We start from the raw sequence: 15,439 nt of genomic DNA, 5'->3' as shown, positions 1-15,439 counted from the left end.
TGTCCCGATGCCCGAAATAGCACTTCCTATATATAATTCTTTACCTCCGGACCATTCCGGAACTCCTCGTGACGTCTGGGATCTCATTCGGGACTCCGAACAACATTCGGGTTACTGCATATACATATTCCTACAACCCTAGCGTCACCGAACCTTAAGTGTGTAGACCCTACGGGTTCGGGAGACATGTAAACATGACCGAGACGACTCTCCGGCCAATAACCAACAGCTGGATCTGGATACCCATGTTGGCTCCCACATGCTCCTCGATGATCTCATCGGATGAACCACGATGTCGAGGATTCAAGCAACCCCGCATACAATTCCCTTCGTCAATCGGTATGTTACTTGCCCGAGATTCGATCGTCGGTATCCCAATACCTCGTTCAATCTCGTTACCGGCAAGTCACTTTACTCGTACCGTAATGCATGATCTCGTGACCAGACACTTGGTCACTTTGAGCTCATTATGATGATGCATTACCGAGTGGGCCCAGTGATACCTCTCCGTCATACGGAGTGACAAATCCCAGTCTTGATCCGTGTCAACCCAACAGACACTTTCGGAGATACCCGCAGTATACCTTTATAGTCACCCAGTTACGTTCTGACGTTTGGTACACCCAAAGCACTCCTACGGTATCCGGGAGTTACACGATCTCATGGTCTAAGGAAAGGATACTTGACATTGGAAAACTCTAGCAAACGAACTACACGATCTTGTGCTATGTTTAGGATTGGGTCTTGTCCATCACATCATTCTCCTAATGATGTGATCTTGTTATCAATGACATCCAATGTCCATAGTCAGGAAACCATGACTATCAATAGATCAACGAGCTAGTCAACTAGAGGCTTACTAGGGACATGTTGGTGTCTATTATTCACACATGTATTACGATTTCCGGATAACACAATTATAGCATGAATAAAGACAATTATCATGAACAAGGAAATATAATAATAATGCTTTTATTATTGCCTCTAGGGCATATTTCCAACAGTTTGCACCTTGCATGTTATCTAACCCGTGTAGGTACTTGGATGAATCTAAATCTATGAGATTGCAACTCACTCACATCTTGAGCAATTTCTATATCACCAAGTCTCTACACAATGGTGGATGAAGACAAGGAAGCACGCAACCATTCAAACATATCCTTTGACAAAATTTATGTTGAGTTTCATGATTGTCATTTTGGATACACAAGTGCTCTTCCTTGCAAAAACTAACCCATGTAGGTAGATGAACTCAAACTCCAAGTGGTGCTCCCAACTCTTGATGAGCTACATCAACCTTGAGCAACCCACACAAGTTCAACTACATGATCATGATCAACGCCACCACCCAAGGTATGTTATTCCATCTTAGAGAAGCTTTACTCCAAGTCGTGAGTCAAAGCAACTCGACAAGATGTGAATACATCAAAAAAAGCTTAAACGAAAAATGGTAACCCCATTTTGAGCTTAAACGATGAGTATGACCTATGATCAAGTGATCTCAATTGACTCCTAAGTCAATATACTCTAACATAGGTGACTTTGTCGCCGACCAATTCTAGATGAAGTTCTCTTGTGTTCTTTTCTGTGCTCTTGCACTTGTCTCATGCATATTTGTTTCCAACTTCATCTAGACTTCTTTTTAGTTTCTTATCTTTTCTGCATTCCTTGCATCCAATTCATTGCAAATCTTTCAGTTTATTCCTTGCAAATCCTTGTGAGATCTTACTTGTCTAGTGAGCTAAGGTGACAAGTGTTCTCTCTTCGGTGAACTCGGTCTCACCGGTCTGATGCTTTCGGTCCAACCGAATCCTCTCGGTACAACCGAACCATACAACTCGGTGTCACCGATTTCACTACAGAAAAGACATCTTGCCACTTGTTTCTACATTCTTTTTGATCCAGCTTCACTCAATGAATCTTGTCCTCGACCAGCATCCCATTCAACTTGTTGATTTGTTCTGTGACTCAAGGACCAAACCCATCATGACAAAAATCCAGAAGATCCCTTCTTGGAAATTGATGTCAAAGGGGAAGAGAGAGATCACATCAAAACTTAATCATATCTATAGGGGGAGAGAATACTCTAGGGAAGAAAGAGTAATCATCAAGGACCCCAGATGCTTGGTGTTCAAGAGGAGAGAAGTCACATGTCTTCAAGAGGGGAAAGACATGTTCATATTTGCTCGTTTGCATTAGCTCTGTTTATTTCCTTTGAGCTCTGGTTTTGCTCTGATTTTCTGTTCCCTATCTTCTCCCAGTATCTCATGCTAGATTCAGGGGGAGCAAGACATCTAAGGGAAGGAAATTCTTGAATTTATTGCACACCTTTACCTTTGGGGACATGTCTATATCCAATGTGGTACTTAGTACTCACTCTACATGTCATCCCAGTCTTGGTACTCTTGTGGTTTCTTTTGTTTGCTCTGGCCAGTAGGTGTATCTGTGTTATCTAACCTTGTTTACGCAGGTTCATCCCATCCTAAGCCAACTCAAGACCACAAGGTAAGTATATGCATCACAGTCATGTGTATGAGAAATTCTTGCTGATGTACATACTGTTTGCAAGGACTCATAAGCATGAAGGTACATTTCTCATATTCACATCATTTGCTCTGATGCATATATCCAAGATACATGTAACACATTGCTTACTCTGTCATGTTTATGCATTCACATGCTTCTATATTCCATATTCACATGATTGCATACATGTAGGGGGAGCCTATGCATGTTACATGTCTTTCCAAAGCTTTACTTACTATTCTCTATATCTTTATCTAAAGCTTTGATGTATGTTGTCATCAATTACCAAAAAGGGGGAGATTGAAAGCACAAGTGCTCCCTAGGTGGTTTTGGTAATTAATGTCAACATATCTTTTGTTGGACTAACACTTTTACCTAGTATGTTTCAGATAAGTTCAACAATGAAGTGGCATGGACTAGAGGATGTGGAACCCCTTCAAAATGCTAAGGACAAAAGGACTGACTCAAGCTCAAAGCTCAAGACTATACATTTTATATTTTAGTGATCCAAGATCACATTGAGTTTATAGGGAAAGTCAATACTATCAAGGAGGGATGAGGTGTTGCTTAATGAGGCTCTTGCTCAAAATGCTTAGTAATATGCTCCAAAGCCCTCAACTACTTTCTCACAAACTCGGCCCCACTGATTCTTTCTATCAGGCGCCACCGAGTTTAGATGTCATAGCCACTGCCACAAACCCTAATCAGTTCGGTCTCACTGATAGGGATCTCAGTCTCATCGAGATGGGCTTGCAAACTCTCTGTTACCTATTGCAATATTTTCGGTTCCACCGAGATATGAAATCGGCCCCACCGAGTTTGCTTGGCCAACTCTCTGTTTCGCTTATTACCCAAATCGATCCCACCGAGTTTGAGTAATCGGTCAAACCGAGTTTTGGATTTACCCTAACCCTAGCACATTTGTCCCACCGAGTTGATCCAGTCGGTCCCACCAAAAATCCAAACGGTCGCTAGCTTTGCTGAATCGGTTCGACCGAGTTTATCAATTCGGTCCCACCGAGATTGGCAAGTTGTGTGTAACGGTTAGATTTTGTGTGGAGGCTATATATACCCCTCCATCTCCTCTTCATTCATAGAGAGAGCCATCAGAACGAACCTACACTTCCAACTTACTTTTTTTGAGAGAGAACCACCTATAGTTGTGTTGAGGCCAAGATATTCCATTCCTATCATATGAATCTTGATCTCTAGCCTTTCCCAAGTTGCTTTCCACTCAAATCTTCTTTCCACCAAATCCATATCATGTGAGAGAGAGTTGAGTGTTGGGGATACTATCATTTGAAGCACAAGAGCAAGGAGTTCATCATCAACACACCATTTGTTACTTCTTGGAGAGTGGTGTCTCCTAGATTGGCTAGGTGTCACTTGGGAGCCTCTGACAAGATTGTGGAGTTGAACCAAGGAGTTTGTAAGGGCAAGGAGATCGCCTACTTCATGAAGATCTACCGCTAGTGAGGCAAGTCCTTCGTGGGCGACGACCATGGTGGGATAGACAATGTTGCTTCTTCGTGGACCCTTCATGGGTGGAGCCCTCCGTGGACTCGCGCAGCCGTTACCCTTCATGGGTTGAAGTCTCCATCAACGTGAATGTACGATAGCACCACCTATCGGAACCACGACAAAAACATCCGAGTCTCCTATTGCGTTTGAATCCTCCAAACCCTTCCCTTTACATTCTTGCAAGTTTCATGCTTTACTTTCCGCTACTCATATACTCTTTGCATGCTTGCTTGATATGTCTTCTGTTTGTTAAACTTGTGCCAAAACTCCACTTCAACTTAAAAAAATTAAAAACTACAACTTTTGGGACTTAGTGTCTAATCACCCCCTCTAGACACCTCTTCTCGATCCTTTCACTATTCTAGCGCTAGCGATTATCCAATTGAGAACCACGATCGTATGCATAAGGCCTGCTCGTATTTTCTTTGGATGGGCTGCTGGGCTAATAACTTATTTATTTCTCATACACAGGCTTTAAACATACAACAGAAAAAGAAAGGAGTGGGGGCAAATCCTTTGGGCTGAGTGGGGGCAACGCTGCATATGTTGGGCCTAGTATAAGTGGGCTGACAAAACGAGTGGGGGCATTCGCCCCCACAGACATGCACGTAGATTCGCCCCTGCGGCGTGGTGCAGTGGGGCCTCGGCGATGAACGCATATTGGTGGGCGCGCGCAGGATGGTGACGTTGTCTGGCGGCGTGGTGGCATCGACGACAGAAATGCCTGACAAGGTCAATGTATTGATCCCTCCTGAAGATGGGATGATGGAAGATGGCGGCAACAAATTCTAGAGCGTGCGAATACGGTGCGCGCTGAGCGTCTGCTAGACCGGTTGGTGCTCTCGGCTCACCGTTGTGCCGTTTTGTGAAGTCATCGAATTAGTTGTTGTGTGTTGGTGCGAGGCCATGGCACATTGATGTTGTCCTGGATAAGGAGGTGTTAACCATGTCGGACTCCGATGGCGTGGGCCAGGCCAAGGACCCCCATATAACTAACAAGTGGGCCACATTCGCCAGGCCCCATGAAAGGATCGAGATGGAATCTTCTAAAGATTTGATGCATAATCCAAGGCACGAATGCAACCTTTAGCATGCTTATCTTCAAATGCAACCGATCTATGTGTAACCCTAGGCACACATTCGCTGTCTATATAAACCAAAGGGTTTAGACCATAGAGGCCAACTCATTCACGCACGATCTTGAGGTAGATCAACCTATACCTTATACCTCACCCACAATCAAATACAAACAAAGCTGGACGTTGGGTTTTGCCTCATCGAGAGAGCCTGTACCTGGGCAAACATCGTGTCCTCTTGTGTCATGTTATCATCGTGCCAAGAGTGCCAGCTCGGGACCTCTACCTGAGATCTGTCAGATTCAACTCCGTCACACATCATCAAGCTTGTAGGTATAACGATAAAGGTCGCCGAGAAGGGGCTTCGGGTTGATCTATGTGTTTGTTTTGCCAAGCTTTGTTTAATAATATAAGAAAAATGGATGTGTTATCCTTATATGAAGAGGCCAAGGGTTTCAACATCCTTCTCAAAAAAGAAAAAAAATATATATAAATCCACATGCATTTTGAAACACTTTTTCAATCATTTATGTGCAGTTTCGCGACCATTACAGTGCGATTTCAAATATACAAATATTCCTATTTTGCATCATATCATCGTTGACCATAATCCTTCACCACACAACCATTCCACATGCATTTCAATCTTTTGAAAATTGCATTTATAACCTATTTCACATCCAAGTATTGCACAAGTGAACAACTAGTAATGGGATGAAGAGCTAGTAAAAGATATTTTTCTAGCAATATATGCGAAATAAAATTCTGAACAGTCCCTTAGCCATTGGACTGATGGAAGACTTTGTCGCCTGGAACAACAAGGAAACTAGGTATTTTCAGTTCATCAGCTTATACCACGGAATGATAGTTTCAACATTGTCGTAAGCTTGAACCAACAATGGTCAATCAACCTCCAAAATAAGACTGGCATGCATAAAAGTCTGGTCGCCGAGAGTAGGCCCCCAAGTAAAAATACTTTCTTGGAGACTTATGGAAAACACCATTGTTGTAGCGTTCTTGCCAATTGACATATCTAGAGCGGTAGTTCATGTCTGGTTTGTAAAATCCATTTGAAGATACATAGCATGCCTTCTTTTAATATCCTAAAACAGTAGAAATCTGCCACTATTTCTGGTCATTCTGTAGCTGTTTGCCGAGCCGTTAGGCCCAATGACAGGGGTTAATTTGTTTCTTAGAGTCATTTTTTGATTAAGAATAATCAAAGGCGCACCTTTTTGGCGACTAAGGGTTGGGTGAATTAGCTGCCAACACCCCATGATACTTGTGGTGGGAGAGACGTCAGGTAGTCCATGGCAAAAATATCGAGAAGCCAATGCGATTGGGCCGATCCATTCTTGCATTAGCTCTAAATTATTGAAAAGTTGTAAAAAAAATTCTATACCCTGGAAGCAGGGGCGGAGCCAGGGGGGACGAGCAGGGGCCTGCCCCCCCCCCCCAACGATCGACAATTTTAGTAGGAGCTACGAGTAATTACCAACAAGATTAGATCAATATACGTACTCGGCCCTCCCTATAATCGAATCCTGGCTCCGCCACTGCCTGGAAGGTTGGCTGGGTGAAGCCAGTGACGGGATTGACCAAATTAAATGTTGACGTTGCGTTCTCAATTCTTGCAAGCATGAAATTCAAGGAACTAGTAGTTCAAGATGATCATGGTTCATTTCTTGCAGCGAATTTTCACCCAACCATGTTGTGGACGTGCCCTCGACAAAAGATAAAACTCTTTGTGATGATTGTATCCTGGTTGGACAAATAAACTACAACTGTATAGTTGTTAACAATGATTGCCTCGACGTTATCAACATAGTGCAAGATGGAGAAAACTCTAGTGAAGCTACTGCGACTACGTATGAACATTGTAGTAGCTTAGGTAAGGGCTTTGCTGAAATTAAAGCAATGCCATGGCTTGCACTGTTGTTTGGCATGAGTAGGCCCTTGATTATCTTGTAATCTCCCTTGCAGACAATGTACAGTTTTTTTGATGACCAGTAAAGTTTTTTTTGACATGATGATCAATAAAGTTGCCATGTGGTTTTCCCTAAGAAAAAGGCAGTCTCTCCTAAAAAAAAAGGAAAACGTAGTCATGTCGCGCCGGTTGGACATGCTCTAATCTGGTCGAGTCGCACCGCGTAGCCGAGCGGGCGAAGCGAGACGACTAGCCAGAGTGACCCGACGCATCGGAGTATGCGAGCAACCGAGCCGACGCCATCCCCACCCCCCATCTCCGGCGCCGCCCCGCGGCCCCAACTCCGGCCGCCGCTTAGCTCCGCCCGCGCCCTAATAAGCTTGTGAAGAAGCAGAGTTCAGTGGAGAGATTAACGGACCGCCTCGTTGCGGGGGCCTCCATGGACGACCTCACCCCATCGCCGGCGAGCGAGGTGCCGTTCCGCATCAGCTTCTCCGGCCACGGCGGCCACCTCCGCCTCGACCCTACCCCCCACCCGCTCAGCCCCGTGCCCGACTTCGTCCTGGTACGCGACCCCCCAAACTCCGTCCCACACTGCACGTTTTTACTCAGTGCGGAGTCTGAACCCTAAACCCACCGATGCTGTAATGGCAACCGCAGCCGCCGGCTTACCCACCCGAGAGTCCCAGCAGCGTGAAGGAGTACCTCGAGGCCAATTACCTCAACCCCGAGCTCTATGTCCCTACCGCGGCCAATGACGGCAGGGTGTGGGATGTGGACTGGTTCGACCTCGCCAGGCCGCCTTTGGAGCCCTCTGCCCCGCGCACCATGCTCGTCCCCGCCTGGGAGCCACCTTTTCGTCGACAATCGTTGTCGTCGTCTGAGCAGCAAGTTTGGGACCCTGAGTCTGTGCAGATGGAGATGAGCCAAGTGTTCGACTCGGGGACTGGGGGGATGGTGCCACGAATGCCAGGCCCGGCAAAGGACTTTGTGAGGGGGAGAGTCAACAGCCGGCCATTCCGCCCGGGAGGCCTGCAGGACGATGCAGCTGAGGCGGCAGCATTGGAGAAGGCATTTCCAGAGGGTGCGCGGAATGGTGATTGGGTGCGTGAGCTTATGAGTGGTGGCCCTGCTCTAAATGCTCCGCCAGGGTTCCCCAAGGGATTGGACTTAGGCCAGTTGAAGGTGCGATCCTTGTTAAATATCAAAGTGTGTGTTTATTTTACTAAGGAATGATATGGGTGTTCTAAACTGGGGCAGTAACAACTAAGAACTCCTGTCTTATGTTATAGGAGTATAACAGCCACTGGAAGTGTTTCCGGGATGGTGAGCATGTCGAGGAACGTGCATCTTCATCAAATGACACAACGGTAACCAGCTTAAATGCTTACGGTTCAACATCCACATCCCTGCAGTTTTGGCATTATATTCTGATTGCCCCATGGTCCTGCAGGATAAGTACTCGGTGCAGTTTGATGATTTGTTCAAGATAGCTTGGGAGGAAGATGATGTCAACATTGTGCCACATGAAGATGATGGTGAGCAATTGGCTGGAGATGAGGGAACCAACGGTAATTTATTGCCGATGTACTTCATATGTTCAAGTCACATGAGTATATTCTCTTTTTTTGAATCGCAGCAGTTACTTTCTATACCTACAGATATGCCATTTTGACTTTTCACAGTATCAATGCAATAATTTGAATATGTTTTTTAATACTAGCAAAAGACAAAAGAAATGTATTATGAAAGCATTTCTAAGATAGACCAAAGTTTGAAAATGCAGTCCGCAAGGATCACACAAAAACCTACACTTAGAGATGGAATATGAAGTAATTGATAAAATGCCCGTTACTACTATGTATAGAGTATGGTTTCTTGTGAAAAAAAAACATATATAAATTACGGTTACTTAAAGAAAAAACTGTATATAGGCTACATGTGTTTCTCAATGCTATTAAGTCTTATCCGGTTCCGTGTTAATCCTCCCATTTCCCATTTGTAGATGTCAATGAACGAAAGGTTGATAAGTTGCAAGATGCTTCTGAAACTCTTACAATGGCAGACACTGACAAACAGGAAGCTAATATCAGAGGAGATATTTCTGAAGCTCAAACGGACTTGGATAAAATGTTATCATCTGAAGTGAAAGATACCCGCAGAGAAACAAGTGGATTAGTTGATGATAAGCCAGCACAGGAGGGCACGGTAGGCACACATTAATAAAAAAAATGCGACTCTTTGCATCTGTTGTGTTTCTTATTCCATTATCTTCATTGGTGCTTGGTGTTGCAGAAGCAGCAACATTTCTGAAGAAAACCGAACCACTGATTGTTATTTGTTTCCATTTCACTCAATAGGATTGGGCACTCGTTGTTGGGGATAATTCTATTGTGACAAACTTCCACAAACTTGTTCCAGATATGGCAATTGAATATCCCTTTGAATTGGATAAGTTCCAGAAGGAGGTAAAATTCTCATTAGCATCTGTACCTTTATCTGAATATTTGAAGTTTCCTATGCTGATGAGCATCTAGTGTGTTATGCTGTTTAAGAGCATGAACCACATTTCTTTTAACATGATGTTCAATAGGCACAACCATGCCACATGCTTGTGTAGTGGTTCATGCACCAGTAAATCGGTGATAGTGTGGTACCATATCTCTGTGCTTTGACCGTCTACACCATTTGCCTTGTCAATTACCACGAACAGAAAACATCCAATTTCAATTTACCTAGCAACTATATGAAAGAATTTTTAAATTTGTATTGGTATTACTTAGGATGGCACAAACTTTCTTTGTGCATGCGAGTTATCAACATTAAGAAACTTGAAGCTGTCGTCTTAACCTTCCCCTTATGCCCTGAAAACTGTGAATAACTATGTGTTTTGAAGTCTCAACCATAGTTCTGACAAAGCTCATTCACGTTTTGAAGGGCTTCAGGTTTATGCATGATACAGAATTATGTGCTAAGAACTAATAAATTTGCACTCATATGATTTTACCACCATCTTGTGAAATACTGAGAGGTCGATAGACTAGGAGTCTAGGAATTCAGCATCCCTTCCAAATTCTCTATCCATCACATGCAGACACTTGTGTTCATACTTACGGCTCACACATTGACTACATACAACAACAACAACAACAACAACAAAGCCTTTAGTCCCAAGCAAGTTGGGGTAGGCTAGAGGTGAAACCCATAAGATCTCGCAACCAACTCATGGCTCTGGCACATGGATAGCAAGCTTCCATGCACCCCTGTCCATAGCTAGCTCTTCGGTGATACCCCAATCCTTCAGGTCTCTCTTAACGGACTCCTCCCATGTCAAATTCGGTCTACCCCGCCCTCTCTTGACATTCTCCGCACGCTTTAGCCATCCGCTATGCACTGGAGCTTCTGGAGGCCTGCGCTGGATATGCCCAAACCATCTCAGACGATGTTGGACAAGCTTCTCTTCAATTGGTGCTACCCCAACTCTATCTCGTATATCATCATTCCGGACTCGATCCTTCCTCGTGTGGCCACACATCCATCTCAACATACGCATCTCCGCCACACCTAACTGTTGAACATGTCGCCTTTTAGTCGGCCAACACTCAGCGCCATACAACATTGCGGGTCGAACCGCCGTCCTGTAGAACTTGCCTTTTAGCTTTTGTGGCACTCTCTTGTCACAGAGAATGCCAGAAGCTTGGCGCCACTTCATCCATCCGGCTTTGATCCGATGGTTCACATCTTCATCAATACCCCCATCCTCCTACAGCATTGACCCCAAATACCGAAAGGTTTCCTTCCGAGGTACCACCTGACCATCAAGGCTAACCTCCTCCTCCTCACACCTAGTAGTACTGAAACCGCACATCATGTACTCGGTTTTAGTCCTACTAAGCCTAAACCCTTTCGATTCCAAGGTTTGTCTCCATAACTCTAACTTCCTATTTACCCCCGCCCGACTATCGTCAACTAGCACCACATCATCCGCAAAGAGCATACACCATGGGATATCTCCTTGTATATCCCTTGTGACCTCATCCATCACCAATGCAAAAAGATAAGGGCTCAAAGCTGACCCCTGATGCAGTCCTATCTTAATCGGGAAGTCATCAGTGTCGACATCACTTGTTCGAACACTTGTCACAACATTATCGTACATGTCCTTGATGAGGGTAATGTACTTTGCTGGGACTTTGTGTTTCTCCAAGGCCCACCACATGACATTCCGCGGTATCTTATCATAGGCCTTCTCCAAGTCAATGAACACCATATGCAAGTCCTTCTTTTGCTCCCTATATCTCTCCATAAGCTGTCGTACCAAGAAAATGGCTTCCATGGTCGACCTCCCAGGCATGAAACCAAACTGGTTTTTGGTCACGCTTGTCATTCTTCTTAAGCGGTGCTCAATGACTCTCTCCCATAGCTTCATTGTATGGCTCATCAGCTTAATTCCACGGTAATTAGTACAACTCTGAACATCCCCTTTGTTCTTGAAGATTGGTACTAATATACTCCGTCTCCATTCTTCTGGCATCTTGTTTGCCCGAAAAATGAGATTGAAAAGCCTGGTTAGCCATACTATCGCTATGTCCCCGAGACCTTTCCACACCTCAATGGGGATACAATCCGGGCCCATCGCCTTGCCTCCCTTCATCCTTTTTAAAGCCTCCTTGACCTCAGACTCCTGGATTCGACGCACAAAACGCATGCTGGCCTCATCAAAAGAGTCGTCCAGTTCAATGGTAGAGCTTTCATTCTCCCCATTGAACAGCTTGTCGAAGTACTCCCGCCATCTATGCTTAATCTCCTCGTCCTTCACCAAGAGTTGGCCTGCTCCGTCCTTGATGCATTTGACTTGGCCAATATCCCTCGTCTTCCTCTCTCGGATCTTGGCCATCTTATAGATGTCCCTTTCGCCTTCCTTCGTGCCTAACCGTTGGTAGAGGTCCTCATACGCCCGACCCCTTGCTTCACCAACAGCTCGCTTTGCGGCCTTCTTCGCCATCTTGTACTTCTCTATGTTGTGTGCACTCCTATCCAGGTATAGGCGTCTAAAGCAATCTTCTCTTTAATCGCCTTCTGGACATCATCATTCCACCACCAGGTATCCTTATCTTCGCTTCTCCTTCCCCTGGACACTCCAAACTCCTCTGAGGCCACCTTACGAATGCAAGTCGCCATCTTCATCCACACATTGTCCGCATCCCCTCCTTCCTCCCAAGGGCCCTCCTTAATGACCCTCTCCTTGAACGCCTGAGCTACCTCCCCCTTGAGCTTCCACCACTTCGTTCTAGCGACTTTAGCCCGCTTATCCCGCTGGACACGAATCCGAAAGCGGAAGTCAGCAACCACCAACTTATGCTGGGGTACAACACTCTCTCCAGGTATCACCTTACAGTCTAGGCACGCACGCCTATGTTCCCTTCTCGAGAGGATGAAATCAATCTGGCTAGAGTGTTGGCCACTACTAAAAGTCACCAGATGTGATTCTCTCTTTCTAAAGAGGGTGTTGGCTACAATCATGTTGTAGGCTAGAGCAAAGCTTAAGACATCGTCTCCTTCTTGATTCCTGATGCCATAGCCAAAGCCCCCATGCGCCCCTTCAAAACCTGTGTTAGATGTACCCACGTGGCCATTGAGGTCTCCTCCTATGAAGAGCTTCTCACCAATCGGTACACTCCTAACCATGTCTTCCAGGCCTTCCCAGAACTCCCTCTTGGTGTTCTCATTGTGGCCTACTTGCGGGGCATACGCGCTGATAACATTGAGAACCAAGTCCTCAACTACCAGTTTGACCAGGATAATCCGATCCCCACGTCTCTTGACGTCTACCACTCCATACTTGAGGCTCTTGTTGATCAAGATGCCTACGCCATTTCTGTTTGCAGCCGTCCCCGTGTACCATAGCTTGAAGCCGGTATCCTCCACCTCCTTCGCCTTCTGTCCTCTCCATTTGGTTTCTTGGACGCAAAGGATATCAACACCTCTCCTCACCGCTGCATCAACTAGCTCCCGAAGCTTCCCTGTCAGAGACCCTACGTTCCAGCTACCTAAGCGAATCCTCCTAGGCTCGGCTAGCTTCCTTACCCTTCGCACTCGTCGAGTCAAATGCGAAGACCCTTGCTCATTTTCCACTACATCCGGGCGCCGATGTAGCGCGCCACTAAGGATGCGACGACCCGATCCTCGCTCACTTGCCACCGTATCCGGATCAAGATACGGCGCGCCACCTGGGGGGTGACGGCCCGGCCCTTGCCCATTTTCCACCACACCCGGGTTCCGATGTGGCGCGTCGCTGAGAGGGTTACGCCCCAACGAAAATCTTTTGGGTTTCATCTCCATAAGAGTGGCTGAGTTTTTACGTTGGCTCGCCAAGCCTATCACAACCCTCCTCCTTTACCCGGGCTTGGGACCGGCTATGTTGAGACAACATAGGCGGAGTTACACATTGACTACATATGGAAACAAATTACGTATTATGATAGCTGCAAATGGTACATTCCATTTCTATTTGTTCCTTGTCTTTGGCCCTTTTGGGACACAAGACTGCCATATAAATTTCGAACGAAAGGAAACATGAAGCAAGAAGGGGTGTCCCCTTCATATACTTCCTATCAAAGTTATGCATACAAGCAAGAGCAATCCCTAATTGCTATCACCTTATGGTTAGAATAGTATGTTACTTAATGCTTGATACAATTGCTAACCTGTATTCTTTGTATTTACCATAAATAGGCTATATATTATCTTGAGAAGGGGGAATCAGTCTTTGTGGCAGCCCATACATCAGCAGGAAAGACGGTTGTTGCAGAGTATGCCTTTGCTTTAGCATCAAAAGTACGGCTGACTTCACTGATTCTTTTCTGTATATTTTTTCGAAACTGCGGCCTTTCATTCTTCTTATTTACTCTGTTATTTGCGGTTAGCAATGTGCTTGACAGCAATGTGCTTGAGTTAGGAGATCTCTAGCTTACTATTTATTACCTATAGCTGCTTTGAGAAGTACACAGTATTCCTGAATCACGCTCACTTTTACTTTTGTTAGTAGATTTATGTCTAGAGTATTGCATACTTTGTTACACTATTTCTCCATGTACTGTAGCAGTTTATTCAGGCCCTCCCAAACATATTATGACATGTCTCGATAGAAGGAATGTAAGTGTGGACACTATGATAACAGACGTTATTGTGCAGCATTGCACCAGGGCTGTCTATACTGCTCCCATTAAGACTATCAGCAACCAGAAATACCGAGATTTCTGCGGGAAGTTTGATGTGGGACTTCTTACTGGAGATGTTAGCATCAGACCAGAGGCAACTTGCTTAATTATGACAACAGAAATATTGCGCTCAATGCTCTACAGAGGTGCTGATATTATACGGGATATTGAATGGGTATGTCATTGCATTTCTGATTATTTTTTCTTAGTGTAATATGCTCTGTTTTTCACTTTTCACTTCACATTTTTGCAATCTTGTTAAGGGCTTGTTCGGTTAATCCCCACCACAAGGGGATTGGAGAGGATTGGAGGGGTTTGAGGTGGATTTTGACTTGCTGGGGATTTAATTCCTTCCAATCCCCTTCGAACCCCTTGAAATCCTAAGCAACCGAACAAGGCCTAAGGGATCATGCTTCATGTTTCTGATGTGTGATTAATGATGCAATCAGGTAATATTTGATGAAGTGCATTATGTGAATGATGCCGAGAGAGGTGTAGTTTGGGAGGAAGTTATTATAATGCTCCCAAAGCACATTAACATTGTCCTCCTTTCAGCAACGGTATGGATCGAGTGAAAACTGCAATTTTATTACGACTGTTGCAATCAACCAAATATGTTATATATAGTATTGATGTTAACTGTTACCCAGTAATAGTTGAGTCATGCCAATTATGCAAGAATGGCATGTCATTAATTTAGTACTCCCTCCATTCCTAAATATAGTGCGTATAAGCTTTTTAGAGATATTCCGCAATGTAGTGCGTATCTCCCTCCCCAAGCGATTTTGGACGAAACTACCCTCCCACCAAACCGAACAGCCAGCGCCCCAGCCCACCGCTTCACTCGCATCTCTCCCTTATCCCTTCGTCTCGCGGCTTTTCCCACCTGCCTCGCCACCGATCTGCCACCTCTGTTGCTGATCCCCACTGATCCCTACCTCCATTGCGACGACACGGTAGATCGAGTTGCTTCTAGGCAAGAGGGCCAAGGTTGACGGACGAGGTGCTGCACAAATCGGCAAGCGGGAGCTCCAGCGCCGCGGCCGTAGTACGCCGCACGGAGGGCGAGCTCCAACACGTGAAGCTCAGTGGCACAGAGCAGGTTCACCAGCCACAGGAGCTCCAGCGTGAGCACGCGCACGCGAGCATCAACGGGGCAGAGCATGTTC

General features: G+C 45.3%; 1 protein-coding gene across 1 annotated transcript in view; it reads left to right on the top strand.

Annotated features, from left to right (window-relative positions):
- The first annotated feature begins 7,283 nt into the window (after nt 1-7,283).
- Nucleotides 7,284-15,439, top strand: part of LOC119315380 (DExH-box ATP-dependent RNA helicase DExH11-like) — a 20,931-nt gene continuing 12,775 nt past the window's right edge. The window contains exons 1-9 of the mRNA XM_037590007.1: nt 7,284-7,615; nt 7,711-8,235; nt 8,343-8,420; nt 8,504-8,621; nt 9,056-9,258; nt 9,411-9,518; nt 13,786-13,887; nt 14,245-14,445; nt 14,720-14,830. Coding sequence (XP_037445904.1) covers nt 7,490-7,615; nt 7,711-8,235; nt 8,343-8,420; nt 8,504-8,621; nt 9,056-9,258; nt 9,411-9,518; nt 13,786-13,887; nt 14,245-14,445; nt 14,720-14,830 — 1,572 coding nt within the window. The 5' untranslated portion in view covers nt 7,284-7,489. The remainder of the gene's footprint in view (nt 7,616-7,710; nt 8,236-8,342; nt 8,421-8,503; nt 8,622-9,055; nt 9,259-9,410; nt 9,519-13,785; nt 13,888-14,244; nt 14,446-14,719; nt 14,831-15,439) is intronic.

The sequence above is a fragment of the Triticum dicoccoides genome, chromosome 6A (assembly GCF_002162155.2).
Source record: "Triticum dicoccoides isolate Atlit2015 ecotype Zavitan chromosome 6A, WEW_v2.0, whole genome shotgun sequence".
Taxonomy (NCBI): domain Eukaryota; kingdom Viridiplantae; phylum Streptophyta; class Magnoliopsida; order Poales; family Poaceae; genus Triticum; species Triticum dicoccoides.
Note: the sequence above shows the minus strand (reverse complement) of the source record. Positions and strands in the feature narration are given on the sequence as shown.